General features: G+C 32.4%; 1 protein-coding gene across 3 annotated transcripts in view; it reads left to right on the top strand.

The window, feature by feature from the left end:
• The window catches only part of FGF7 (fibroblast growth factor 7), a 67,821-nt gene extending 44,882 nt beyond the window's left edge, over window positions 1–22,939 (top strand). For all 3 annotated transcript variants that reach the window (XM_008069890.2, XM_021718508.1, XM_021718507.1), the window contains 2 exons: window positions 20,562–20,665; window positions 21,718–22,939. In XM_008069890.2, coding sequence (XP_008068081.1) covers window positions 20,562–20,665; window positions 21,718–21,912 — 299 coding nt within the window. In that variant the 3' untranslated portion in view covers window positions 21,913–22,939. The remainder of the gene's footprint in view (window positions 1–20,561; window positions 20,666–21,717) is intronic.
• Window positions 22,940–23,650: the final 711 nt, after the last annotated feature.

Below are 23,650 nucleotides of genomic sequence, written 5' to 3'. Positions count from 1 at the left end.
TATTTTGCAAGATGAATAGAAAGCCCCTAATATATACGTTTACTAAATTTAGATGTTCTCAGATGAGATATCTTAATACAGGGTTGTTCTATAATCCTTTCTTTCCTCACACTGGCTAAAGATCCAGCTTTTGTCTAGAAATATCTTTAATCCAATCTTACAATTGTCTTTTTCAGCATGGGCAAATATACTTTAAAAGTCTCTCATGAATTTATTTTAACTTTGTGTCTTTTAATTCATTGTACATGATCCACTCTCCATGACTCAGAACCAGAAAGTGTAGGGTAGAAAGGTAAGGGTACAGTGACTCTTACCAAGAGAATGAAGCTAAATTACCTTCACTAACAGATTCTATTGCTGCTTTTCCTTTCTCCTTCTCTCATTAAGTTTGTTTTCAATTAAATTAAAACACAATTTGGAAAGATGAAAAAAGAGACATCAGATTATGAAAGCAACTGAGACTAGTAAAGACTTTGGCATGTACAAAGGGGATTACTGATCAATGATAAGCTTGATTTTACATTCAAAATTAATTAGAACACTTTCTTCTCTAGGTCCTAACTTAGGCATTTATACATTCAATTTTGCATACTGTAACTGTACTATGGTAGATATAGCATTATCAGATTCTCTAAGTATCAACAATACTTTGAGGTCTTTAGGAGGTTATGTCTTAAATTGCTCAGAATAGGATTTAGGATCTGTATTAACCACTTATGCAAATATAACATATTTGAGGAAACAAGTAAACTCACCGCAATCCTGACCACTCTTACTTTGGAGCAGGCCTTCATCAGCTCTTGTTTAGATCAGTGCTATTGTCTCTTCACTGGTCTTGAATCTTGCCAATTCATCTCCTACACTGCCACTAGACCCATCTTTCTTTCTTTTTAATTTTTAAATTTATTTATTTTAAAGATGTGGGGTACAATTCAGGATTAGGTAGATAAGTGGTAATTTTACAGGTAAATTTTTTATCTCCCTTTGGTCCCCATTTCACCTGGTTTGAGGTCATGTACCCTTATTGATATTATGTGCCCCCTCCAACAGTGTGATGATTCCTAAAAAATAAAAAAATCAACCTTCCATAGGACCCCACAGTCTCCCTTCTGGGAATATACCTAGAGGAACTAAAATCATTTTATAAAAAGATAGCTGCATACACATGTTTATTGCAGCACTATTCACAAAAGCAAAAACATGGAACCAACTGTGCTACCCATCGAAACTGAACTAGATTAAAACAATGTGATACATATGCACAATGGAATACCATGCAACCATAAAGAAGGATAAAAAAGAAGCATCTTTCTAAACTTTCCAGTGCTCACCATACCCTACAGTATAAAAAGACAAACTCAACTGGCTACATAAGTTCTGTATGGTCTAGTCCTGCCTGTATCTCCGAATTCTTCTCCCAGCAATTCACCATGTATATGTTGCTGACACACCCAACTAACCCCTAAATGTCCCACAGTGTTTTATGCTTCTGTGCCTTTTTCACACAGTTCCTTCTGCCTGATTTCCACTGTTTCACTAATATGCTGATACAAAATACAATGTTTGTGGAATAGATGTTGAAAAAAGGCAACACAGTTTCTGTAAGGGGAAAATTGTACCTATTTATTAATGCTCTTTGAGAAAATTAGCATGTAGACATCATTTTTTAGACATTCAAAATGATTCGATGTAGTTCAAAAACCAAGTATTCTTTGTTTTGTTTTTTAAAGAGTTACTATTATGATCCTAGGACAAAGATGATTGATCCTTTTTTAATGGGGAGGTAAAATACTTTTAAACCTCGGCTTTAAGTAGGTTGTAAATCTTTTCCATCCCCAATACCTGTTGTATAGAGAACAATTCTATTATTATCATTGGCTAACTACTGTGATAAGTTTCATGAGGGATGACTTAGGCAGAAGATGACTTTTCTACATGAAGGAGTGGGGACGGTGGGTAATCAGAATCTTCACAGAAAATATGTAGTTTGAAAATGTCCTGGTGATGCTGACACTTTTTTTTGACTCCTTTAAAAAATACCAGAATGATGTTTTTTGCCCCCAAACATCTACTGCCACACCAAGTCCATCAAGTTGTGAAACACTAATTTTTTTTAAAGGGACAAATAAGAAATTGGTTTGAATGAATATTTTATTTTTTTTATTTTTTTTAAATATATTTTTATTTTAAAGATGTGGGGTAACAATTCAGGGTTAGGTATACAAATGTTCATTATGCAGGTACCCTTGTTGATGAGGTGTGCCCCTCCTTCCCCTGGCAATTTCCCTCAACTGCCAATCCCACCCCACATCCCCTGGCAGTTTCCTCCTACCGCCAAATCCTTTCTTATAGTATTATGATAATTGTTCAAGGTCCGCTTCTGAGTAAGAACATATGGTACTCTGTTCTTTGTTTCTGTGATAGTTCACTGAGTATGATAGACCGTAAATCCATCCAAGTTGCTGCAAAATCCATATGTTTGTCCTTCTTTATGGCTGCATAATTTAATGAATATTTTAAATGAAAATGTGTGGCAGTAAGATTCCTCAGGGATCAGTAAAATGATCCAACTTAGCTGACATTTTAAGAAATAATTTAAAAGTGAGTATAGTGAAAATTCCAAGTTTGCAGATTAGGCTAACGTCCTTACATTAGTGAACTAAGGTAATGATGACAAACTATTGGAAGATAGAACATTTATATAGAGGTAGCAGAAAACTGGCAGCTACCTCTATATAAATGTTTAATGTAATATATTTTCTACCATATATTTACAAGATAAATGACACTGAATTATAACTTCCTTGCAAAAAAAGAGTACCAAGAAATAACTTTGGATATTTCCCAAAGATATTATCTTAATGTGCAGCTGTCCAAAAGATCAATAAAGTAATGGGCATTATTAGAAAGAATGTAAGAGACAAAACAGAACAAATTAGAATATCTCTGTATAGACAATGTGATATATCTACGTCTGGAATATAGATGTATTCTCCTTGCTTAGCATTAATAAAGACTATCCAGTACAATGGAAATATCCTGCAATTAGAATGAATTAATGATATGATACATATATGGCATAAATTTTAAAAATTTGGGCTATCATCTAGAATAATAAATATTTATTAAGGTAAACATTAATATGGACTATAGTCAACATTTATGAAATCATAACAATATGAAAAACAGAAACTAGTTAGTTAACTAATGAAATACTAGAATTAACATGTACTTAAAAGAATCTTGATGGGCTAGGAACAGATATATAGATTTGCTATACTAAATTGAAAGGGGACTGGATTAAAAAATGTGGTACATATACACAATGGAATATTATGCAACCATAAAGAAGGACAACATTATGAACTTCACAGCAACTTGGATGGATTTAGAGTCTATAACACTGAGTGATCTATCACGGAAACAAAGAACTGAGTACCATGTGTTCTCATATGCAGACCTTGAACAATTGTCATAATACTACAAGAAAGGGATTGGCAGTAGCGGCAAACTGCATAGGGAGAGGGGGCACACCTCATCAACAAGGGTACCTGCATAATGAATATTTGTATACCTAACCCTGAATGTTACCCCACATCTTTAAAATAAAAAATTTTAAAAAATAAAATAAAAATATTAATGTGCCAGGAACAGATATATAGATATGCTATATTATATAGTAAACATAAAACATAGGTAAGTTGTTACCCATGTAAGTGTTGCATGCTAAAATACAAATAGGTTCAAAGGAGGTTTAAAAGACCCAAAATGAGAAATTTATAATTGATGGGAGACCTAGAGATGCTTGTTCTCTCAGTCTTTTGTTATGGTCATCATAAAATACAATCTGAGACAAGCTATTGTTTAAATTAATCATGGAATTTTGTACTTATTTTATCAGATAAACTCCAAAAATATAATGAAAATTAGAAGGAAAACAAGCAAATACCCATGGTTAATCAATCTTTAAACCCTATTCAGACATTTAGATTAGAAAATTCCTTAGTTTTTTAATCTTGAATGATTAATAACTTTCATATGATAATTTTCTGACACAATTGTTAGTATGGGGTTTATGTATCATTTTATCTACTTCACCATTTAATGAGAATCTGTCAAGTACAAGCCCCTGTACCAACTACTAGGGATTCACAGAAGAATAAGATATTCTCTTCAAATGGTTTACAATTTAGATGAAAAAATAGGCAAAATTATAAATAACAAGAGAACAACAGAGGTTTATACTAATTAATATTACAACAGTATGTTCTCAAAGTAAACAAGATGATGACAAATTAGAAAATTATGTAAAACATTATGGGGAAACTGGAATTTCAGTTTAGTTTTTAAAGAAAAGTGTCACTCAGGTAAGTGGAAGCTATTAAAGTACTGATTCTAAGCTTCACCTCAGAACTTCTGGACTGGACTCTCTGAAGAATGGGAATTGGAAATTTGAAAATTCTTTCGAGTTCATCATATGATTTTATGCAGCCAGTTCATGAGGAAATGCTTGGGAAATACTACAGTAGAAAATTGTATGTCATTAGAGAACTGGTGGGCAGAGAAGGTGAAGTGCTTGGCAATTTGTATGGGAAAGAAGGATAATGGTAAACCTGTTTGAAGCGAAAGAAACATGTAAATTGTGGAACAATGGGAGAAAATTACGTAGTCTGGAGTCAGAATTTGGAGGGCTTTGAATTGTAAATAAAAGATTGTTTTGCTTTGCTTTTTAACAGTGTACACCACTGAAAGTTTTAAGGGAAGAAGAGTAACCTCTATAATATATTTTTTATGAATACATAAATAATAAATAAAAAGTTAGAGAGGCTGGAGGCAAGGGCCTAGTTAGGAAACCATAATAAGAGTTGAGGTGTAAGATAATGAAGGCCTCGACTAATGTGATGGTGGTACAAACAAGGGAAATGCCGGATGCATATTTACTATACATAGAGAACATGTAAACGTTTCTGGTAAGAATTTGGGGTGTCTTTAATGCTTGCAAAATATTTTTAGTATCTTCCTCTGTAAATGCAGATGTTTTTATTCCTTCTTTCCTTCCTTTTACTTTTCTTTCTTAAAAAAAATGACTATTCTGCATAATAATTCATTGTCTAGACTGCTATAAAAATGTCTACTTAAAAATGTCTAAGAAAACTAATGGACAAAATGCTTTAATTTCTTAATGCCAATGATCAGCATGATATAAAACCAAAGGGTTTAAAATTATCTCATTGCCAGAGTAGCAGGGAATAAGATACACAAGTTAAAGAAGGAAAAAAGAAAGGTTATATTATACACACACACACACACACACACACACACACACACAGGTTGGCAAAATTACACAGGGCATATCAATAGTTAAAATAGAGGGATGGAGTGGATGTGTGGTTTAATGTCTAAGCTGATGTGTCTATGAATAAAATCTAGCATAAGAGGCTTTGACTCTTGGAACTAGCTTATATAAGCAAAATGTTAATGAACGTTGTTATAAATTCTTCCTTTTATGACCATTTTCTCCTTTCAGTTTCACTCTTAGTGTCCTTGTGCTCATATCCTTTTTAGCTCAATCAAATTCTGCTCTCAGAGAGGGTTAGTTACTTACACCACAGTACAAATTTATGCTTATGTGTTAATCTCCTGGGTATATTTGTATCTCTAGTTCTATGTACTGATAATTTGGTTTCCTGTTGAAGATATTTTAGATACTTTATGAAAGCCAGAAAATAGGAGACAATCTCTAGATTGCTTCAATTATTTCCATTTCACATAAGAATCTGATATTTTCTCACATATTCTGGGATTATAATAACACATCTCCTCTGATAATTTTGGAGCCATTTTAAAAACATAGTAAAGTATTGTATTTAGCAAATATAAATAATCTTCACTATCAGACAAATAATTCTTTCTGAATAAGAGTTTAGAACCTCCAGTGATTACAGAGTAAACAAAGAAGTATTCCTTCCTGTCTGAATAAGGGAGCAGATCTTCCCTGGCTCTAAGGGAAAAACTGGGCCCCTTGTATTTCAAGGAGGCCAAAAATTATAGCAAAAAAGATCAGAAAATTAGTATAGAAATAAAAGTCTGTACCATACAGTTCAATGATGTTCCCATGACAATAAGCTAATGGCTAAACATCACCCTATATATTGCACAACTGAATAGTTTGTTTCTAATTTTGATACAGTTCTAACCCAGCTGAAACAAGCTGCTGCAACTTAAATTCTTTCAAAAGAAAATATTTCTATCACTGTACAACTTGCTGGTGTACTTTCTAAAGATATTCTCATGTTTTATTTATTTTCTTAATAACTCTCTGAATGAAGGGCAAAATTCTTTTTACTTAACCAGTTAAAACATTTTATTGATTTTTGACATTATAAACTAAAGAATTGATAAGAACTATATTTGATTTTTCTCCCCAATGATAATAATGATTGGGGAAAGAATTCTCTTATTGCAGGATATTTCAGTTATATTTGATACCAGCAATTATGCAATCCTATGAAACTATTTTAAGTTTCATGCTTATTTGACAGAAATTACACTTTCCAGATTCCAGTAACAATTTTTCTACTTTTGTTTCTTTCTTGCAGACTTTGATTAGTTTCCTCATTTCTTTTAGTGTATTACAAGGTTCTGTCTTAGATCTGTTATTTAAGAGTTATAGGGCATGCTTTCTTAGTAAAATGATCCAAAGACAAGATTAACATTATCAGCCACATGTATCATTGTGTTATTTTACAATAGTGGATTCTAGGATTCATGGGAAAAGAAAGAGAACCTGCAAGCAGGTTCTGTATCTAGCCTGCTAGAGATCATTACCTCTACAAAGTCCTTTGTGTTGTCCCCTCCAAACGAAAGTCAATAAAGATATGTGGGGAAAGTGAACTCATTTCTTTAGTAATTCAAACAATGAGTCACTTCCTACAGGCAGCAAAGTTAACATGTGCAAAGCATATCTACCTTATGGTCCTAACCCAATACTAGCCTGACAAGAGATTTTCCTTCCATGTTAACCAGTCACTTTGTTTAAACTGATGAAACAAATTTGTTGTAACTCAAAGTGCTCATAATTTTGGGGGAGTTATCTATCTATTTCACTGTAACTTTTGGGAGAGTCAATGATGTAACATGCATATGTTACTAAAGTCACCTGCTTATGTTTCAGGTTGACCTCTTAAAACAAATACAGCTACATGCTCTTTAATAAGTATATCTTACATAATTTTGACTTGGTTGAAGATAGAAGAAAATAAATGACAAACGATAAGACCAAAATAAAATAAACACAAGACCAAAATAAATTTCAGACGGTACTTGAGTCATTAATTTTTCTATAAACAATTTTTCTAAAACAGTTGGTGTGAATGTTTATGTTACTCTGCTTTCAAACATGTTTGCTTTAGAGAATCATTTCTTGGTTAGATATAAATTTATCATTTATTTCACTAAGTATTGTCTGAATACAAAACTGCTACTTTTTCCAGGGATACTCTTAAAACTAAATGTAATTATATTTATACTTAAAAAACATTAAATTTAACTTAATCATCAAAATATTTTATACTTAATACTAATAAAATACATATAATTTTTAAGCATTTTTAAAATTTCTTTTCTTTTCTTTTTGAATTGGAGTCTCACTCTGTCACTCAGACTGGAGTGCAGTGGCCTCTCCTGGCCACCGCAGCCTCGACCTGCTGGGGTCCAGCGATCCTTCCTTCCGCCTCAGCCTTCCAAGTAGCTGGAACTACAGGCATGCGCTACTACACCCAGCTAATTTTTGATTTATTGTAGAGATGATGTCTCGCCAAGTTGCCCAGGCGGGTCTTGAACCCCCTGGCTCAGGCAATCCACTCACCTCAGCCTCCCAAAGGGCTGGGATTACAGGTTGAGTCACCGAGTCCAGCTTTTTTTTTTTTTATTTCTTAAAATCTCAGGCCAACATATCATTTGGCTTTCACAGCAAAACAATTTTTATTCTCTTTCTTAGAATCAGAACAGGAAAAAAGAGTTTTATTTCTATATTCAAGGCCAAAACAGTGGCCTATGAATTAAATGATGAGATATAACTAATAATTCACTAAATGACTTACTTAAATATTCTGATTTTACTAAGAGGCAGACAAAAAGTAGTGAAGGACTTCATCTGCAACAATTACTGGCATCAGTGAGTGAAATAATCTTCATTTTGATGATATTGGTCACAACTAAGCTCTTCGTTTAAAATTAATCGATAATATCAATAATGCAGTTGAGATGCTACTGGCTGAAATATACTGCCATTATCTTTTGAACTTGTCTGACTCTAGGAGGTCATAATAGCAACCAAACTCAAAGTAGGAAATGATGATAAGGAAAGAGAACTGAGGAACTGTGTATGCACAGCCTAAGAATTCTTGCTTCCATAGTACTATTAAGAGTTCTGTGGCTCCATCTTTTCAGCAGAGGATGCTATTAAATAGAAGTGGTAATTGTGCTTTGGTATATTTCCTAATATAATTCCCTCTAGTGAAAACTAAGCCCTGAATATAACTATAGTCAAACTGAAGTATTCTCATTTTGTCACATATTTCAAAGACCATAGAATTGTGATTAGAGCATGAAAAAGGATGAAATTCCAGAATGAGACTGTAGATTGAGGATTAAAAGAGAAGCAGGATTATAGATGAGGATGCTTCAAGTGACACCTATTGATAATTCTTTAACACTAAGACCATTGGGAACACGGAGTGAATATTTTAAAGTTTTAAAATTAAAATACTAAATAATAGGGAGAATTAACACATTATCACAATATTTTTAAAAGCCAGATATCTTCTGAGAATTGTTGGTGCTACTCAAATTTATTTTTTATTGCCAATAAACAATTCTGCTAATCCTGTATATCTAGAACAGCTACAATTTCATTATGGATTTAGATCACAAAGTGATTTTTTTATGCCAAATTTAGCAACAGAATACATCAGACTACCCTCACTTTAAACGCAATGTCTTCTTAGACATCAGCACATTATTACTTCCTTTCTAGTAAAAATAGCATCCCCCTAACTTTTCTCATCTACTCATTATCAAAATGATCTGGGTTTGAAATAATCCTTGGCTTCTCTAACCCCTTTTGCTTTAGCCGCAGCATGCACTGGGTCTGGAAGTTGAAGAAATGGGCATAGTCAGAGAAAAGAGTAAATGTGATTAAAAAAAAAATTATGTGGATCATTTCTGTTAAGTATATATTGAGCATTAAGTATGTATTGAATATTTATGTTCTATCATATTTGCTGAAAGAAGCTAGGTTTGACATTAAAGTAGTACATTCCAGTATTATGTATCACTTCCTAGAAGATTAACAAAGTAGAGAAGCAGTAACAAGGGGATCAGGCAGAAAGAAGGAAAAGAAATGTTTTTAGGAACTCAATAGTTTGCTGGGAGAAATTCTAGGATGTAAGAACTTCAAGGAGGGAACTATTGCAGTTGACTTGAAACATATTTGTTATGTTTGTCCCTGTGTCCGAAATGGTCACCAGTAATGTTTAATGTAAATATAAGTTATTTTTCTTGACTAGAAATGAAAATGAAAAGGCTTGAGATACTCTTTTCTTTCAGTGATACAGCTTGTTAGAAAAGATAGACATTTTTTAGAGGGCATTAAAAAAAACTAATTCAGAAAGGAAGCTAAGAAGGAAAAAATTCCTAAAGAGGCTAGGGAATCCAAATCATCATTAAAAGTAAGGCAAACGTAATGAATTGAAAGCGAGGAGAAAGAAAACATATATGCAGAGTACTAAACGTAGTTTAATGCCCAATAACTTGTTTTATCCACAAATGAACAATTATGATTTTCCAACCAAGAATGATGAGCCTTGATTTTTTTTTTGAAAGAGTAGCAATGGCAGCTCATGCTTTATATAACAATAACAAGCATTCAGAAAAGCTAGCTGAAATTAGGTAATTTCTAGGCTAACAGGCAACTGAACACAGGTTTGACACAGCTTACTAGGGGCACTGGGGTCTTCCTGATGTGTATCAAGTTGTAAAGGACAGCTGGTTAAGATTTATCAAGCTAACTAAGTGCTGACACATGTAGGAAAGAATGACAGCACCAAAAGAAATTTGGGATCCCTAGTGACACTGAAGTTCTGAAAAGGAAAATGAAAGACATGAAAACACAGGTGTTGTTCTCATTTCTTCTAGTTTAATCTCATGACTTTAGAAGTTAAAAAAAGCTATGAAAGTAAACACATGGCTATTAAGAATAGTGTTACAAATACAACTTTTCTCTCTGTCTGGTGACTCAGAATAACTAAAAAAATAGGCTCCTGGATTTTTATGTACATTTCATGAAGAATGTATCTGACAGGAAAACAAACTTGAGGAGCATTAGCTAAATTCATTCTGGCTCAGTAAAATAGTTTATTTCTCCATACAATAAACATCTTGAGGAGTGACAACTCTGTTCCACCAAATCTGGGAGTTTCCAGGCCCATTTAGCTCACTCTTCTACAGTCACTTTGTTCTCATAATCTAAGGTTGAATTCAAGTTGTAGCAGGAGGGTGGATTCGAGGAAGAAAAAGTAGGTTTGCTACTTCTTATGGAAGATTTCTGGAAGTTGCCATTGGAAACTCCACTTAAGTCACATCAGTAGAACTTGGTCAAAATGCCACACTAAACTGCAAAGGAGACTGGGAAGTATCATGCTCATTTTGTGTAACCAGCTAAAAATTATTTCCTGCCAATTTATAAACAGGATTTAGGTGGCTCGATTAAAACTCATAATTTCTTTTTACTTATTTTATTTTAAAGATGTGGGGTACAATTCAGGATTAGGTATACAAGTGGTCATCATACAGGTAAAGTTTGGACTTTCCTTTGGTCCCCACTTGGCCAGGTTTGTGCCTCTCCTCCCTCAATCATTTCATAAGTAATCGTATGTGGATGACCAAGAGGTTTCCAAGGTACTTGTAGGGGTTAATTTGACTGAAGACATAATAGAATCTTTTTTCAACTTCCATATTTAAACAATATCAATTTTATATGTTTATCTTTAGAAGAGAATGGGTTGAGTACCTCCACACACATATAAAATATGATGCCTGGCAATTAGAGAGATGGGATAAATTTATTCATGACTTAGTTAACCCATCCTTTCATCATTTAATCAAGTCATGATGACTTTTAGTATTATATAAATAGATTCATTCATTGTCAAATGCTGTTAGATTTAAAACCTTAACAGGTTGCTGGCTAACAACAGGAAGTATAAAGAACACTGAGTTCAAAATAAATTAGTAAGAGGAATTGTTAACCCCAACATTCACTTTTATCTTATTTTTATTTTTTTGGTTTTGTTTATTTTATTTTATTGATTTTTAATTTTTTTCCTTTCAATTTTTTTTTCATTTTAAAGATGTGGGGTACAATTCAGGGTTAGATATACAAATGTTTATTATGCAGGAACCCTTGTTGATGAAGTGTGCACCTCCCTCCTCTGACAGTTTCCCTCAACTGCTAATCCCACCACTACCCTCACCTCCACCCTCCGCTGGCAGTTTCCCACTACTGCCAATCTCTTTCTTATTGTGTGATGATAATTGCTCAAGGTCTACTTATGAGTAAAAAATATGGTACTCTTGTTGTTTCTGTGATAGATCACTGAGTATGATAGACTCTAAATCCACCCAAGTTGCTGCAAAGTCAGTCCATGTTTGTCCTTCTCTATAGTTGCATAATATTCCATTGTGTATATGTACCACATTTTTTACCCAATCCATCTTGATGGCAGCATGGTTGGTTCAATGTTTTTGCTATTGTGAATAAAGCTGCAATAAACATGCGTGTGCAGGTATCTTTTTTGTAGAATGACTTGAGTTCCTCCGGGTATATTCCCAATAGGGGGATTCCTGGGTTATATGGAAGGTCAATTTCTAGTTCTTTCAGAAATCGCCACACTATCTTCCAAAGAGGTCGTACTAGTTTGCATTCCCACCAGCAGTGTAGAAGTGTTCCTTTTTCTTTCCATCCTCACCAGCATCTGTTGTTGTGTGTTTTATTAATGATGGCCATTCTTATTGGGGTTAGGTGGTATCTCAATGTGGTTTTGATTTGCATTTCTCTGATGATTAGTAAAGTTAAGCACTTTTTCATGTGTCTGTTGGCTGCCTTTATATCTTCTTTTGAGAAGTGTCTATTCATGTCTTTTGCCCACTTTTTAGAGGGGCTGTTTGTTTTTTTCCTTTCGGCACATTTGAATTCCGCATAGATCCTAGATGTTAGGCCTTTGTCAGATATACAGTTGGCGAACAGTTTTTCCCATTCTGTGGGCTGTCCCCCTGCTCTCTTGATGGTTTCTTTTACTTTGCAGAAGCTCATCAGTTTGATGAGGTCCCTTATCTTATTTTTTAATTGAAGTCCAGTTGACAAATCACAATTCCCTTTCAGATAATCCTTTCCTGATTGGTAGAGTCCTAATGCTTAGGATGGGTCTGGCAATATTTGTTAAGTATTTGTTAAACGACTTTGTAGTGTATAGAAAATATTGTGACAATCACTTTGGAATTGTCACTTTTTGAGGGGAGAATGGTGACTCTATATCTGAAGTATTTTATTTGTGGAGTACTAATTGTAAATAGCAGAATAAAACCATGTCATCATTTAGAAACTAAAGAAATTGTAAAAATAAGTGAGTTAATCCTTTAAAAGCATAGAAGAAAATATTAATAATCAGATCCGAAAAGTGTTTTATCTTTGAACTTCTGATATTTATATTTAAATTTTTATTTATTTAACACATTTTAAGTGTACACACACCATATGAGGTCTTTTTTTTTTTTGAGATGGAGTCTCACTCTGTCGCCCAGACCGGAGTGCAGTGGCCGCTCCCGGCCACCGCAGCCTCGACCTGCTGGGCTCCGGCGATCCTTCTGCCTCAGCCTTCCAAGTGGCTGGAACTACAGGCATGTGCTACCACGCCCGGCTGATTTTTTTGATTTATTGTAGAGATGAGGTCTTGCTGCCCAGGTGGGTCTCGAACCCGCGGGCTCAGGCAATCCACTCACCTCAGCCTCCCAAAGGCATGGGATTACAGGCTGAGCCACCAAGCCCGGCGAGGTCTTTTTGAAAGTTATTTGCTCACAAAATCATGAGTTTTTTTTTTAAAAAGAAAAGAAAAGAAAAAGCTTATAATTGGTTAAAGGGAATAGTTGGCATTAGTCTTTATATATAAAATATAATCTATTATGTTAAAACAAACTTTATAACACAACCTTGAAAAAATACTAATTTAAAACAAAATTTATTTTTGATAGGCATACTTTTTATTATATTCAAACTCCAAAATAATGACATTAAAATACTCTTAAGGAAGATAGTGAGATTGTATTACTCTAAAATACACTTATGAACAATATTTTGTCTTAGACTAGCTATATCTATATCAGCATAGTTTTTGCTGAGATAATGGTTTTAAATAATTAATAAAGCCAGTAAAGTCTGGAATTCATGCTGTTTGATGAAGGAAGGGCTGAAGAACTTATGGATGATTAGGGGCATGATTAGTGTCTTTGTCTCTTTGAAGGGGGTTATGTGGAAATGGTACTGACTTATTGTGCACTGCTTCAGAGGAGACATGAAAGTGCAATTAGTAATACCTAGAATCAGAGCTACCTATAAATGTTATGAGCTACTTGAAAACTGGTAACCTCTAGTAAATTAATGTGGGTATACAACTAACAGACAGATAAATCAATGGGACAAAACACCCAAAGAAGGTAAAAGAGAGGCATCATATCAGTTAAAAAAGAAACAGAATATTTGATAAATAATGTTTTAAAAACTAGACAGCTATTTGCAGGAATAAAATATCAGTTTAGAGAATCATCTCACACCATACACCAAAATTAATTCCAGATGAATTTAAGAAAATTTGAATTTATATTTAAAATTCAAATTTCAAAAGTTAGAACAAAATATATTTTAGGCAATAGTCTGCCAAAAAAGAATTTTAAGCATAAAAACAAACAGTAAATTATCAAAAAAGATCTATAGAATTTGTTACACAAAATTAATCATTGTTTAGTAAATTAATACATCAGGGCAGGGCAGGATTATTGAAACAGAGAATTAAGCATAGAATAAGAAATGCCAAGAGTACCAAAGGATGCAGAGAAAAAACCTTGAATTTGGCAGTTGGGAGGTTACTGATGACCTTGAAGAGAGAAAGCCAATCAAGAGATTTGAAGTTAGGATGCATAAGTTAAATTGAAGAAAAGTGAGCAGATTGAGGCTACATGTTCAAGAAAATTGGTGCTAGTGAAAAGGAACCAGGGTAGTCTTTTGAAAAGATTTCAGAGTTAAGGGCAGGAACATTTTACTCATTTGAACAATAGGCACAGAGCCTAGAGCCTATGAAAATTTCAAGGGCTTACATATATATATATGTATATATATATATTTATATATTAAATATATATATATTTAAACTTTAAAATTACAATATTGGCTATAAAATTTGAAAATAAAAAACAGAGACTGGCAAATGTTCAACAAATAAAGTATACCATTATGCTACCTTCATTGTTTATTAAATTTATTAATAATGTTTTCATAACATTAAAAATAATTTTATATCTTTTCATTTTTTAATAGTTTCCAAAAATGCATGCAATATTTGCAGAAAATGTATAGCCAGGGGTAAATTCAATGAATTACTTTAGGCCAAATACTTTTTTAATTACATAAACTTTAAAATATAAAATATTGTATCTATTGAGCAATATGGAAGTATTTTAATATGTTTAATCTGTGTAGTGTGGTATCAGAAAATGATAGAATACAGAATCTATAAAGATCTTAAAACAACCCTGATTGAGAAAAGAAAAGAAAAGAAAAAACTGGAAAGGGGCTTACTGTAATCAAAAGGCAAAGAAGGAGGAACTAAAGATATCCCAGAAAGGTAGGAAGAGATACAATCATGAGTCAGTCACTCCTTATAGGTAATTCTTTGAATTTACGATATAAAGCACATGCACATATATTTAATAATTGGAGCAATTACATGTAGGATATGCCAAAAATTTACCACTAAGATGCAGGATTTTATATGTCAAAAATATAGCACTTATTTAGAAAAATTATGTGGTATCCTTGCAGTTGTGTCAGTGTACAAAAATCATAGCAATATAAATACAAATCTTAGCCTTATTCTTTAATTAAAGTCATACTAACATTAACTGAGTAACAGCTTGATCAAACACAAATGTTTTACATGGTTTACTATTTACAGACATAACCTAATTATAATTTGTAACTTGATAACCTAAAATATCGTTAAGAAATTCTCCAGACATTTTGGAGCACACTGAACATTTCTGTATGCATGTGCTATGGAGTTTCTATTTATAAATCTATGTATAAATAAGGCTGTAAAATAGCCAAAGAAATTCATCCCACAAATCCAATGGCACGATTTACAATGTGCAGTGAAACTGTAGCTAAACAGACCAAGATAAATGAAATTAATTTAGCAAAGCTCTTTTCAAATCTTAGTCTCGGGGCCAGTTTACACTCTTAAAAATTATTGAGGATAACAGAGATTTTGTTGTTGTTGTTGTTGATGTGGGTTATAACTACTGAAATTTACTGCATTAGAAATGTAACTGAGGCATTTTGAATACATATTTACTGACTTATTTAAAAAATAACTATAATAACTTCTTACAGGTCAATATGAATATCAACTGATAACATTTGCATAGAAAGAAAACTGGGTGTACACAGCTTCAGTCATTTTCTCCTCTTATCTACTCTTCTTATCCAAATTATTTCCCTAAAAAACAATTGCTATCCTGACATTTTTCAAGTTTCAAACCTCTAATGAGTCTCCATTGTCTACAAATTCCTTAATTTGGCATTAAAGACCCTCAACAATCTAGCCCTAACTTCTTTTCTACCCTCTCTTATTTCATAACACTCCCTACTCTAGACATAAAGCTGTAGTTTCAGTCTTCTAAACATGACTTTTGAATCTTTGCTTCCATGGCCTTACACATAGTACTTTTCTCTTTTAATCAACATCATTTTTCCACCTATGTCAATCCTATCCAACCCTCAAGATCTAAGTCAAGTTCTATGCATTCTTTAAATTCTCCCTTGACCACATAGGATTCTTATTTTTCTGAATTCCTACTGAATCCATTTTCCATCGTTATTTTTAGTAACTGGTATATGCTGCTGGTTATCATTCATTTTCTTTTTCTAGAAAGAGAAGTACTAACTGAATTTGATATATATTTACTGATGTCTATATATGGTGGTGATATCATAATTTAAGTATCACATCAAGTTTTTAAAATATTGCTGGCTATCATTTTCCATCTCAAAACACCTGAAAGATACTGTATACTTACACATGTAATGGTGGTCTTTATAAAGAATATTTGTGTTTCCTACTTTCCAAAGTATATTTGTATTAAAACCTTACTCCTCATACCTGTTCATATTTCACAAAAGAAGTTACCTATTTGATAAGCAGATCACTAAAAACATTATTAATAATAAATCACATAGGTTCTACATATTTGGAACAAGAATAAAAATGTCATTAAAAATGTCAGCACAGTTTTTCCACACTCAATGATATTACATTATTAAAGTATAGACTGCATTTTAAAAAATAGACTTTGTCTTTTAGAACAGTTCTTTGTATATTTGGGATATATTGAATGTATTTTTGGCATATATGTATATATGTACATATATTTTATGATGTAAAATGAATGGAATATATAACCTTAAACCTAATGTAAATATGCAATAGTTAAGATTTCCCACTCAACAATCCTGGCTTGACAAAAAATCATAAAAATTATTTAACATTAAAATATTTTGTTGTTGGTATCGATACTAGTTCTAAGTTTTAATATGCCCAAGAAGGTATATTTGATCAAGGACAAAGTTAAATACTCTAAGTGGCTTAATAACCATCAAACTATTTCCTCCATTTTTTTCCAATTTAAAATAACATTTAGTTATCATACTAGTACAGCCATATTAATATATGCCCCCAAAAAACTTTAAGGAAAAAGAAATATTTATGCTGAGATGGTGGGAGTGAATTTATGTGTAATAAGACACTAAAAATTAATTTTCAAACGGAGAGTTAAAGCACTTTTAAAGTCACACAGTCATTGGTAATAAAAAAAATTAGCATGAATTTCTGAAATACAAGATTAGGGGAACACCTAAAATTTTGAAAGCAGATATTGGAGATTTTTTTTAAAGTACTAGCAATTTATACCAAGGTCTCACTTTTTATTCCAAGTGTGATACAGGTTTAAATAATAAATGGCAAAAAGGTTTACATAAATTCATGAATGATTGAATTACAGGAAAAAAATATGGAAGGCATTTAGCACAAGGTCCCTAGTTTGTAAGAATGACATCTTAAATAAATTTATGCTACTGTTGACAATATTGCTGACAAGGCTAAATAGTCAGTGTACTTGACTTATTGTCTCATTTTTCATGTTCTATTGTAAGATCCGAGCTCTCTTTCTCTCATTTATTTTTTTGAACTCTACCATTATGCTACCATCACAATCATTATGTTAACAATTCAATGCATCTATGTAATATGTTTTACATATTTGGGAACAAGTTTACTAGGAGTGTTACTTATTTGAAGAAACTTCTATAAAATGCAGAGATTCACAAAAAAAAGACAAGCTCTTATACTTTTCTTATATGAGGCAACATATATACTGTAGACCAAAAGATCAAGTATAGTTAACTTTTACTGGTAGCTAAATTAATATCTACACATTATATATTTTTATCTTACATTTTCTGAGCAACTCTCTGGTTTCTGCTTTGGAGAGAAGAATTTTATTCATTTACATAGTTAATACTTCTGTAGATATTTATGCATATTGAAAGGAACACCACTTTCCACTCTGCATCTGAACAAAAGAGTGATAATGTTAATTTATTCCTTCTTGAGTATTCTTGAATAAAAGAGGAACATAGGACATGGGACAAAGACTAGATTCTGCTTAATGCTCTCCTCAAGCAGTTGACTTTTAGATATATTGATTTCCCAGTGTGAAAGAATTTTTTAAATATGTCAAGCAATTGAGAATATAGGCACTTAGCCATTTTCAAGTCTATTCTCATTCAACTTAAAGGCAGAATCTTTAAAAGATTTTTTGGTATCCTTAACCCTAGTATGTGGAGGGATAAGATTAACAATGCTCATCACCTCTTGAGTGTAAAAGTACAGTGAAGAGATGGTGGGCAATAGATAGGCAGAGAATAGAGGGAAATGGTTTTGGGAATAGGGTCCTATGAAAATACTGTCATAACTGGGCCTGAAAGGGAAGATGTTCATATATCATAACTTAAAAAAACTGTAAGTTAACAGTTGTATTTCATGAACAATTGTTCTGTAAAAGAAAAGCCAGCACACATTACAGATTCCATTCCCTAATTATAACTGAGCATAAAAGACACTCCAGGTCTTTGCATCAGCATTTTCCTTTCCATCTAACAGAAAATATAATATTGAGTGAAGGAAGGAATGGCAGGAGTAAAGAGACTTGAAGGAAAGGAAAACATTGAGTTCATAAAATTTTACAATGATAAGTTCTTTAGAAACCAGCTATTCCACATGTCCTTAAATGGATACATTTACTCAATTTTGAAGGTATTGCAAATATGTTGAGTCAATGAATTTCTACACATTGCTCATTGTATTAGTACACATTTAACTTAATAGTATTCTGCTGTATGGTATATTATTTCCCTCTGTGGTTTCTTTAATTAAAATGAAGAAAAGTTATAGCTACCAGATAGAGTGCTCTAAGAGGGCAAGGCTTGTCTGTGAGTTGAACTTGGTACAGAATTGGCTCTTGGTGAATATCTCTTGAGTATTGCATGAATGCCTCAACATCAAAATCTTTCATGTGCTTATAAGCAATTATTAAAATTTTCTGAAGATCATGCTTGTGTTCTCTAAAATGCTTTGTTCTAATGTGTGTGTGGGGGGTATGCATGTTTGCTGTTTCTATTAGGTCTTCAGAAACCAGGGTTGAAACTAAAATTATAGTAGGGTTCTATGCATTCTTACAATGCTTCACAAACACTTAAAAGTATTAATGTCTATTCTTTTACATTTTCTTCATAAACCCCAACTTCTAGATGAGCAGCTGCAAAACTTTCAACTAGATGAGCTCTGACTAGTGCTAACTATAGTAAATTGAGAAAGTGGCTTCAGTATGCAGCATATACATGAGGCAGATGACAAATATTATCTGTATCATTGGCATAAATTCCAATGATGTTTGTAGCAATCTTATTATCTGGATAATAAAATTGAAGACCACAGAATAAATAAGAGAATTAAGTGAAGGTATGGGGCAAAAAAATCAGATTTTCTTTTAATTAAGTGAATATTTTAGAAAATAGCTTTTGGAGAACTAATTTACACAGATAACTTTCACTTGGAATTCCCCTTTCATTGCATTAAGTATAGGTAAGAGAATGACTCAGGGCTACACCTTCATGTAGAATATATAATTAACAGCAAGTTATATAAAAGGTGCACTAAACTTTTCATCCCTACATCATTTTAATAGATATCTTGAGATTTTATTGTATTTAGTGTTATTAAAATATAGTATTTAAGGAAGACACATAATACAAGAAAATAGTAGCTTAACACTCTTGTGTAAGCACTTGTTTTATAAAACCAATTATAGTAGATTCAAAAGTTAATTAGAAAGGTAGAAAATTATAAACGATTATATAAATAGGACTCAGAATTTTGTTTTAAATCATTTTCTCATATATCAAAATACTATCAGCCTAAAACAATCTTTTTTAAGGCAGTAAGCTCTGTTTACTATCATTTGCAAATGCTTTAACCATAATTTATTTATTTTCAGTATTTTCAAGAGCTATTCTGCATGCAATATTTCAGATAAAGTTTAGCTAAACAGGAAAGTGAAAATGTTTCATAGCATTATATAACAATTAAGAGCCAGATTATCTGGGTTCAAATTCCAGTTCTGCCACTTACCAGGTATAAGAATTTGGGCAAATTACTTAACTTCCTGGTGCTTCCATTTCTTGATCTGTAAAATGGGGATAACACAGGTACCACCTGCCTCATAGTCTGTAGTGATTGCTAAATAAGTTAATACACAGGAGGACTGAAACAATCCTTAGCATGTGATATGAGTTGCGTAAACATTGGCTATTATTGTTATTATTACAGTAAATTAGAAACGCAATTCTGGAGAATAAAAAGCTAACTTCAATTATTTATTTAAATGTAGATATTTCTTTGACTATAAAAACCTTTATCTTCAAAAAGAAAAATCAACAGTTTGCACTTCCCATGTTTATTGGTTACTCTGATGTTTGTGTGTATATATTATAGGTAGGGGGTCTAGGGCTAAGTAAATAATCACATTAAAAACCTTAACAGAAGTAAGAACTAAGGCTATTTGTGGACAATCTTCAAAGCTCAATGAATAATTGTCATATCTATGATTCCTTGCAGATATCATGGAAATCAGGACAGTGGCGGTTGGAATTGTGGCAATCAAAGGAGTGGAAAGTGAATACTACCTTGCGATGAACAAAGAAGGAAAGCTCTATGCAAAGGTATTGATAATTGATAGCTTAGAATTAATTTTTCAAATTTATTTCTGTCAAAAGCATCTTGCTTTTCTGAAAGTATAAATGAGATTCATTTATTTCCAACTGTATAATTTAATAATTTCACTAAACCACTATATTCAAGCATTAAGAAAACGTGTTTTCTGTGTGACATTGAACAAATTGCTTAAGCTCTCTGGACTTTGATTTCTTCAACTGTAGAATAAATTGGATTAACTGTCCTCTAATGATCCTTTCAGCTCTAAAATTCCATGTGCATTTCAGATGCTTAAAATTTCCATTTGTCAGTATTAAAGCTCTTTTTGTTTAAGTCCACCCAATTTGCACATTGCTGACATGAAAATTCTGGGGGAAAAAATTCTGAAATGTTCAGTTCATTTATTAACTTCAATCTCACAATCATGGGCTTTGAACTGTGAGCATTCACATTGTTCCCACTTTACTACAATGCAAAATATGTAACAGTTCATCCCACTAAAATAAAGTATAATTGACTTTCCTGGTATTTCCACAGTTCAGCATGATGCCTGGCACCGACTAATTATATAATAACACAGGTTTAACTGAATTAACAAAGGGTTGCATGGATGAACAAATAAATTAACTGTTTATCTTTCATTACCGTAAAAAGCAATATAGCAGCAAATGAATTCAAGTTGTGAAATTTGCCTCTTACCTTAGAGAGGCAGAGGCTCTGCTAATTATACCAAATTTCCATTGGTTAGAGAATGAGTGACTTGGGAATAGTAATAAGAGGCCTGCTAGTTAGGAGGAAATAGTCCTAATACTAAAAAACAGTAAATACTGACTGCCAAAAAACTACATTTTGAAACCACATTACATAACTAAATGTATATTATGGTTTTTTTGTCTTTAATTTAAGATACTTTAAAAAAATATTCTATATATTAGGCCTGGTCAACCTGAGGCTTAAAGAAAGTCATATATTTTTGAATTCTGCCAACTATTACCTGCTTACTCTTTGTTTAATTGAGCCTATCTAAAAATCATGTGAATGATGTCTGTTGTTTTAACAGAAAGAATGCAACGAAGATTGCAACTTCAAAGAATTAATTCTGGAAAACCATTACAACACATATGCATCAGCTAAATGGACACACAATGGAGGAGAAATGTTTGTTGCCTTAAATCAAAAAGGAATTCCTGTAAGAGGGAAAAAAACGAAGAAAGAACAAAAAACAGCCCACTTTCTTCCTATGGCAATAACTTAATCGTTCATGATATATAAGAAACCAGTTCCAGCAGGGAGATTTCTTCAAGTGGACTGTTTTCTTTCTTTTTTTCCTTTTCTTTCTTTTTTTTTTTTTAAAGTAACCAAGAAGGGCTGGAAAACTACTGAAAAACTGATCAAGCTGGACTTGCGCATTTATGTTTATTTTAAGACACTGCATTAAAGAAAGATTTGAAAAGTATAAACAAAATCAGATTTAGTAACTAAAAGTTGTAAAAAATTGTAAATCTGTTTGTACAATCATGGTGTTAGTAATGTTTTTTTCTTAAATTAATTTACCCTTAAGAATATGTTAGATTTGATTATCTGATGTTTATTTAAATATTCTTATCTGCTTATAAAATGGCTGCTATAATAATAATAATGCAGATGATGTTATATAAGATATGTCAGACCTAAAGGCTGCTGGAATGATTTGTCAGATAATCAAGCCAATGTTAACTATGGAAATGAGCAGTATTCAAAATGCTTTCTAGTGAAAAATTATATCTACTTAAACTCTAATCAGAAAAAAATTCTCAAAAATTCTATTATGAAATTGATAGATAGTTTTACAAAAGTACAGGATTAGATCATGATTGTACCTATTAACAAGAACAAAATTCCTAATGCTGCTCATATTGAAAAGGTATTGCTAAAAGAATGTTTTCAAAAACTTTGTATATAAAATAGCAATAATGATAATACTGTACTTCATCTCACTTTCCATAAAATAATATTTTATAATCTCTAAAAGTAAAATTTAAAAATCCTTGTTTTTTTCTCAAGTAACATAATCTATCTTTTGTATAATTCATATTCAGGAATAATGCTTTTAATAATGTTCTTCCCACAAATAATCATGCTTTTTTTTCCTGTGGCTACAGCATTAAACTCTATTTTAAGTTGTATTTGAACCTTATTGTTTTGTTATTTAAATTTATGTTATTTATAAAAAAAAAACCTTATTAAGCTGTATCTGTTTCATATGGTTTTAATTTTAAAGGAATAACAAAACTGTCTGGCTCAACTGCAAGTTTCCCCTCCCCCTCATGACCAACACCAAGTCTAGTACATAGCACTTGGGCCAGCAAATCCTGGAAGACAGACAAAAATGACAGCCTGCAGCAATGCTTACAATAGATGTCTCCCAGAGAACAATACAAATATGTAAAAAATGTTTTGCCACATACACTTGCCAATTAATTGGATCATATAAGTAAAATCATTATAAATAAAGGGATTTATAATGTTAGAATTTATTTGAGTACACGAGTAGAAAAGGATATTTTAAAACTATGTATATTTCAGCTTAGTACTTTTCTAATCTCTAGAAACCATTCAAAAGATGACAGTATTGAAAGTTGTTTTGCTTGTTAGATGGCAAGAGTCCAATGCCCAAAATAGAGGATATAGTTAGGGATAAGGGGCCCTGAATATCATGAAGGCTTGAAGTCAGGCTATAGAAAATGGGCCTGTTAGAAAGATGAATTTCCACTTCAAAATTCTTTCATTGGTAGAGCTTGGTAGTATTTTATATGTTCACCAGTGGGAGGTCTACATTTATTCAAATAAAACTGTTGGTATGCTAACCATTGTAGTTTAATTTTAAAATATCTGTCCACATTACTTTGGGAGGTTGATACAGAAGAATCGCTTGATCCCAGGAGTACAAGACCAGCTTGGGCAACATAGTGAAACCTCATCTCTACAAAAAATAAAGAAAATGAAATAAAAAT

The sequence above is a fragment of the Carlito syrichta genome, unplaced genomic scaffold (assembly GCF_000164805.1).
Source record: "Carlito syrichta isolate Samal-C Ts95f unplaced genomic scaffold, Tarsius_syrichta-2.0.1 Scaffold312386, whole genome shotgun sequence".
In the NCBI taxonomy this organism is placed as follows: domain Eukaryota; kingdom Metazoa; phylum Chordata; class Mammalia; order Primates; family Tarsiidae; genus Carlito; species Carlito syrichta.
Note: the sequence above shows the minus strand (reverse complement) of the source record. Positions and strands in the feature narration are given on the sequence as shown.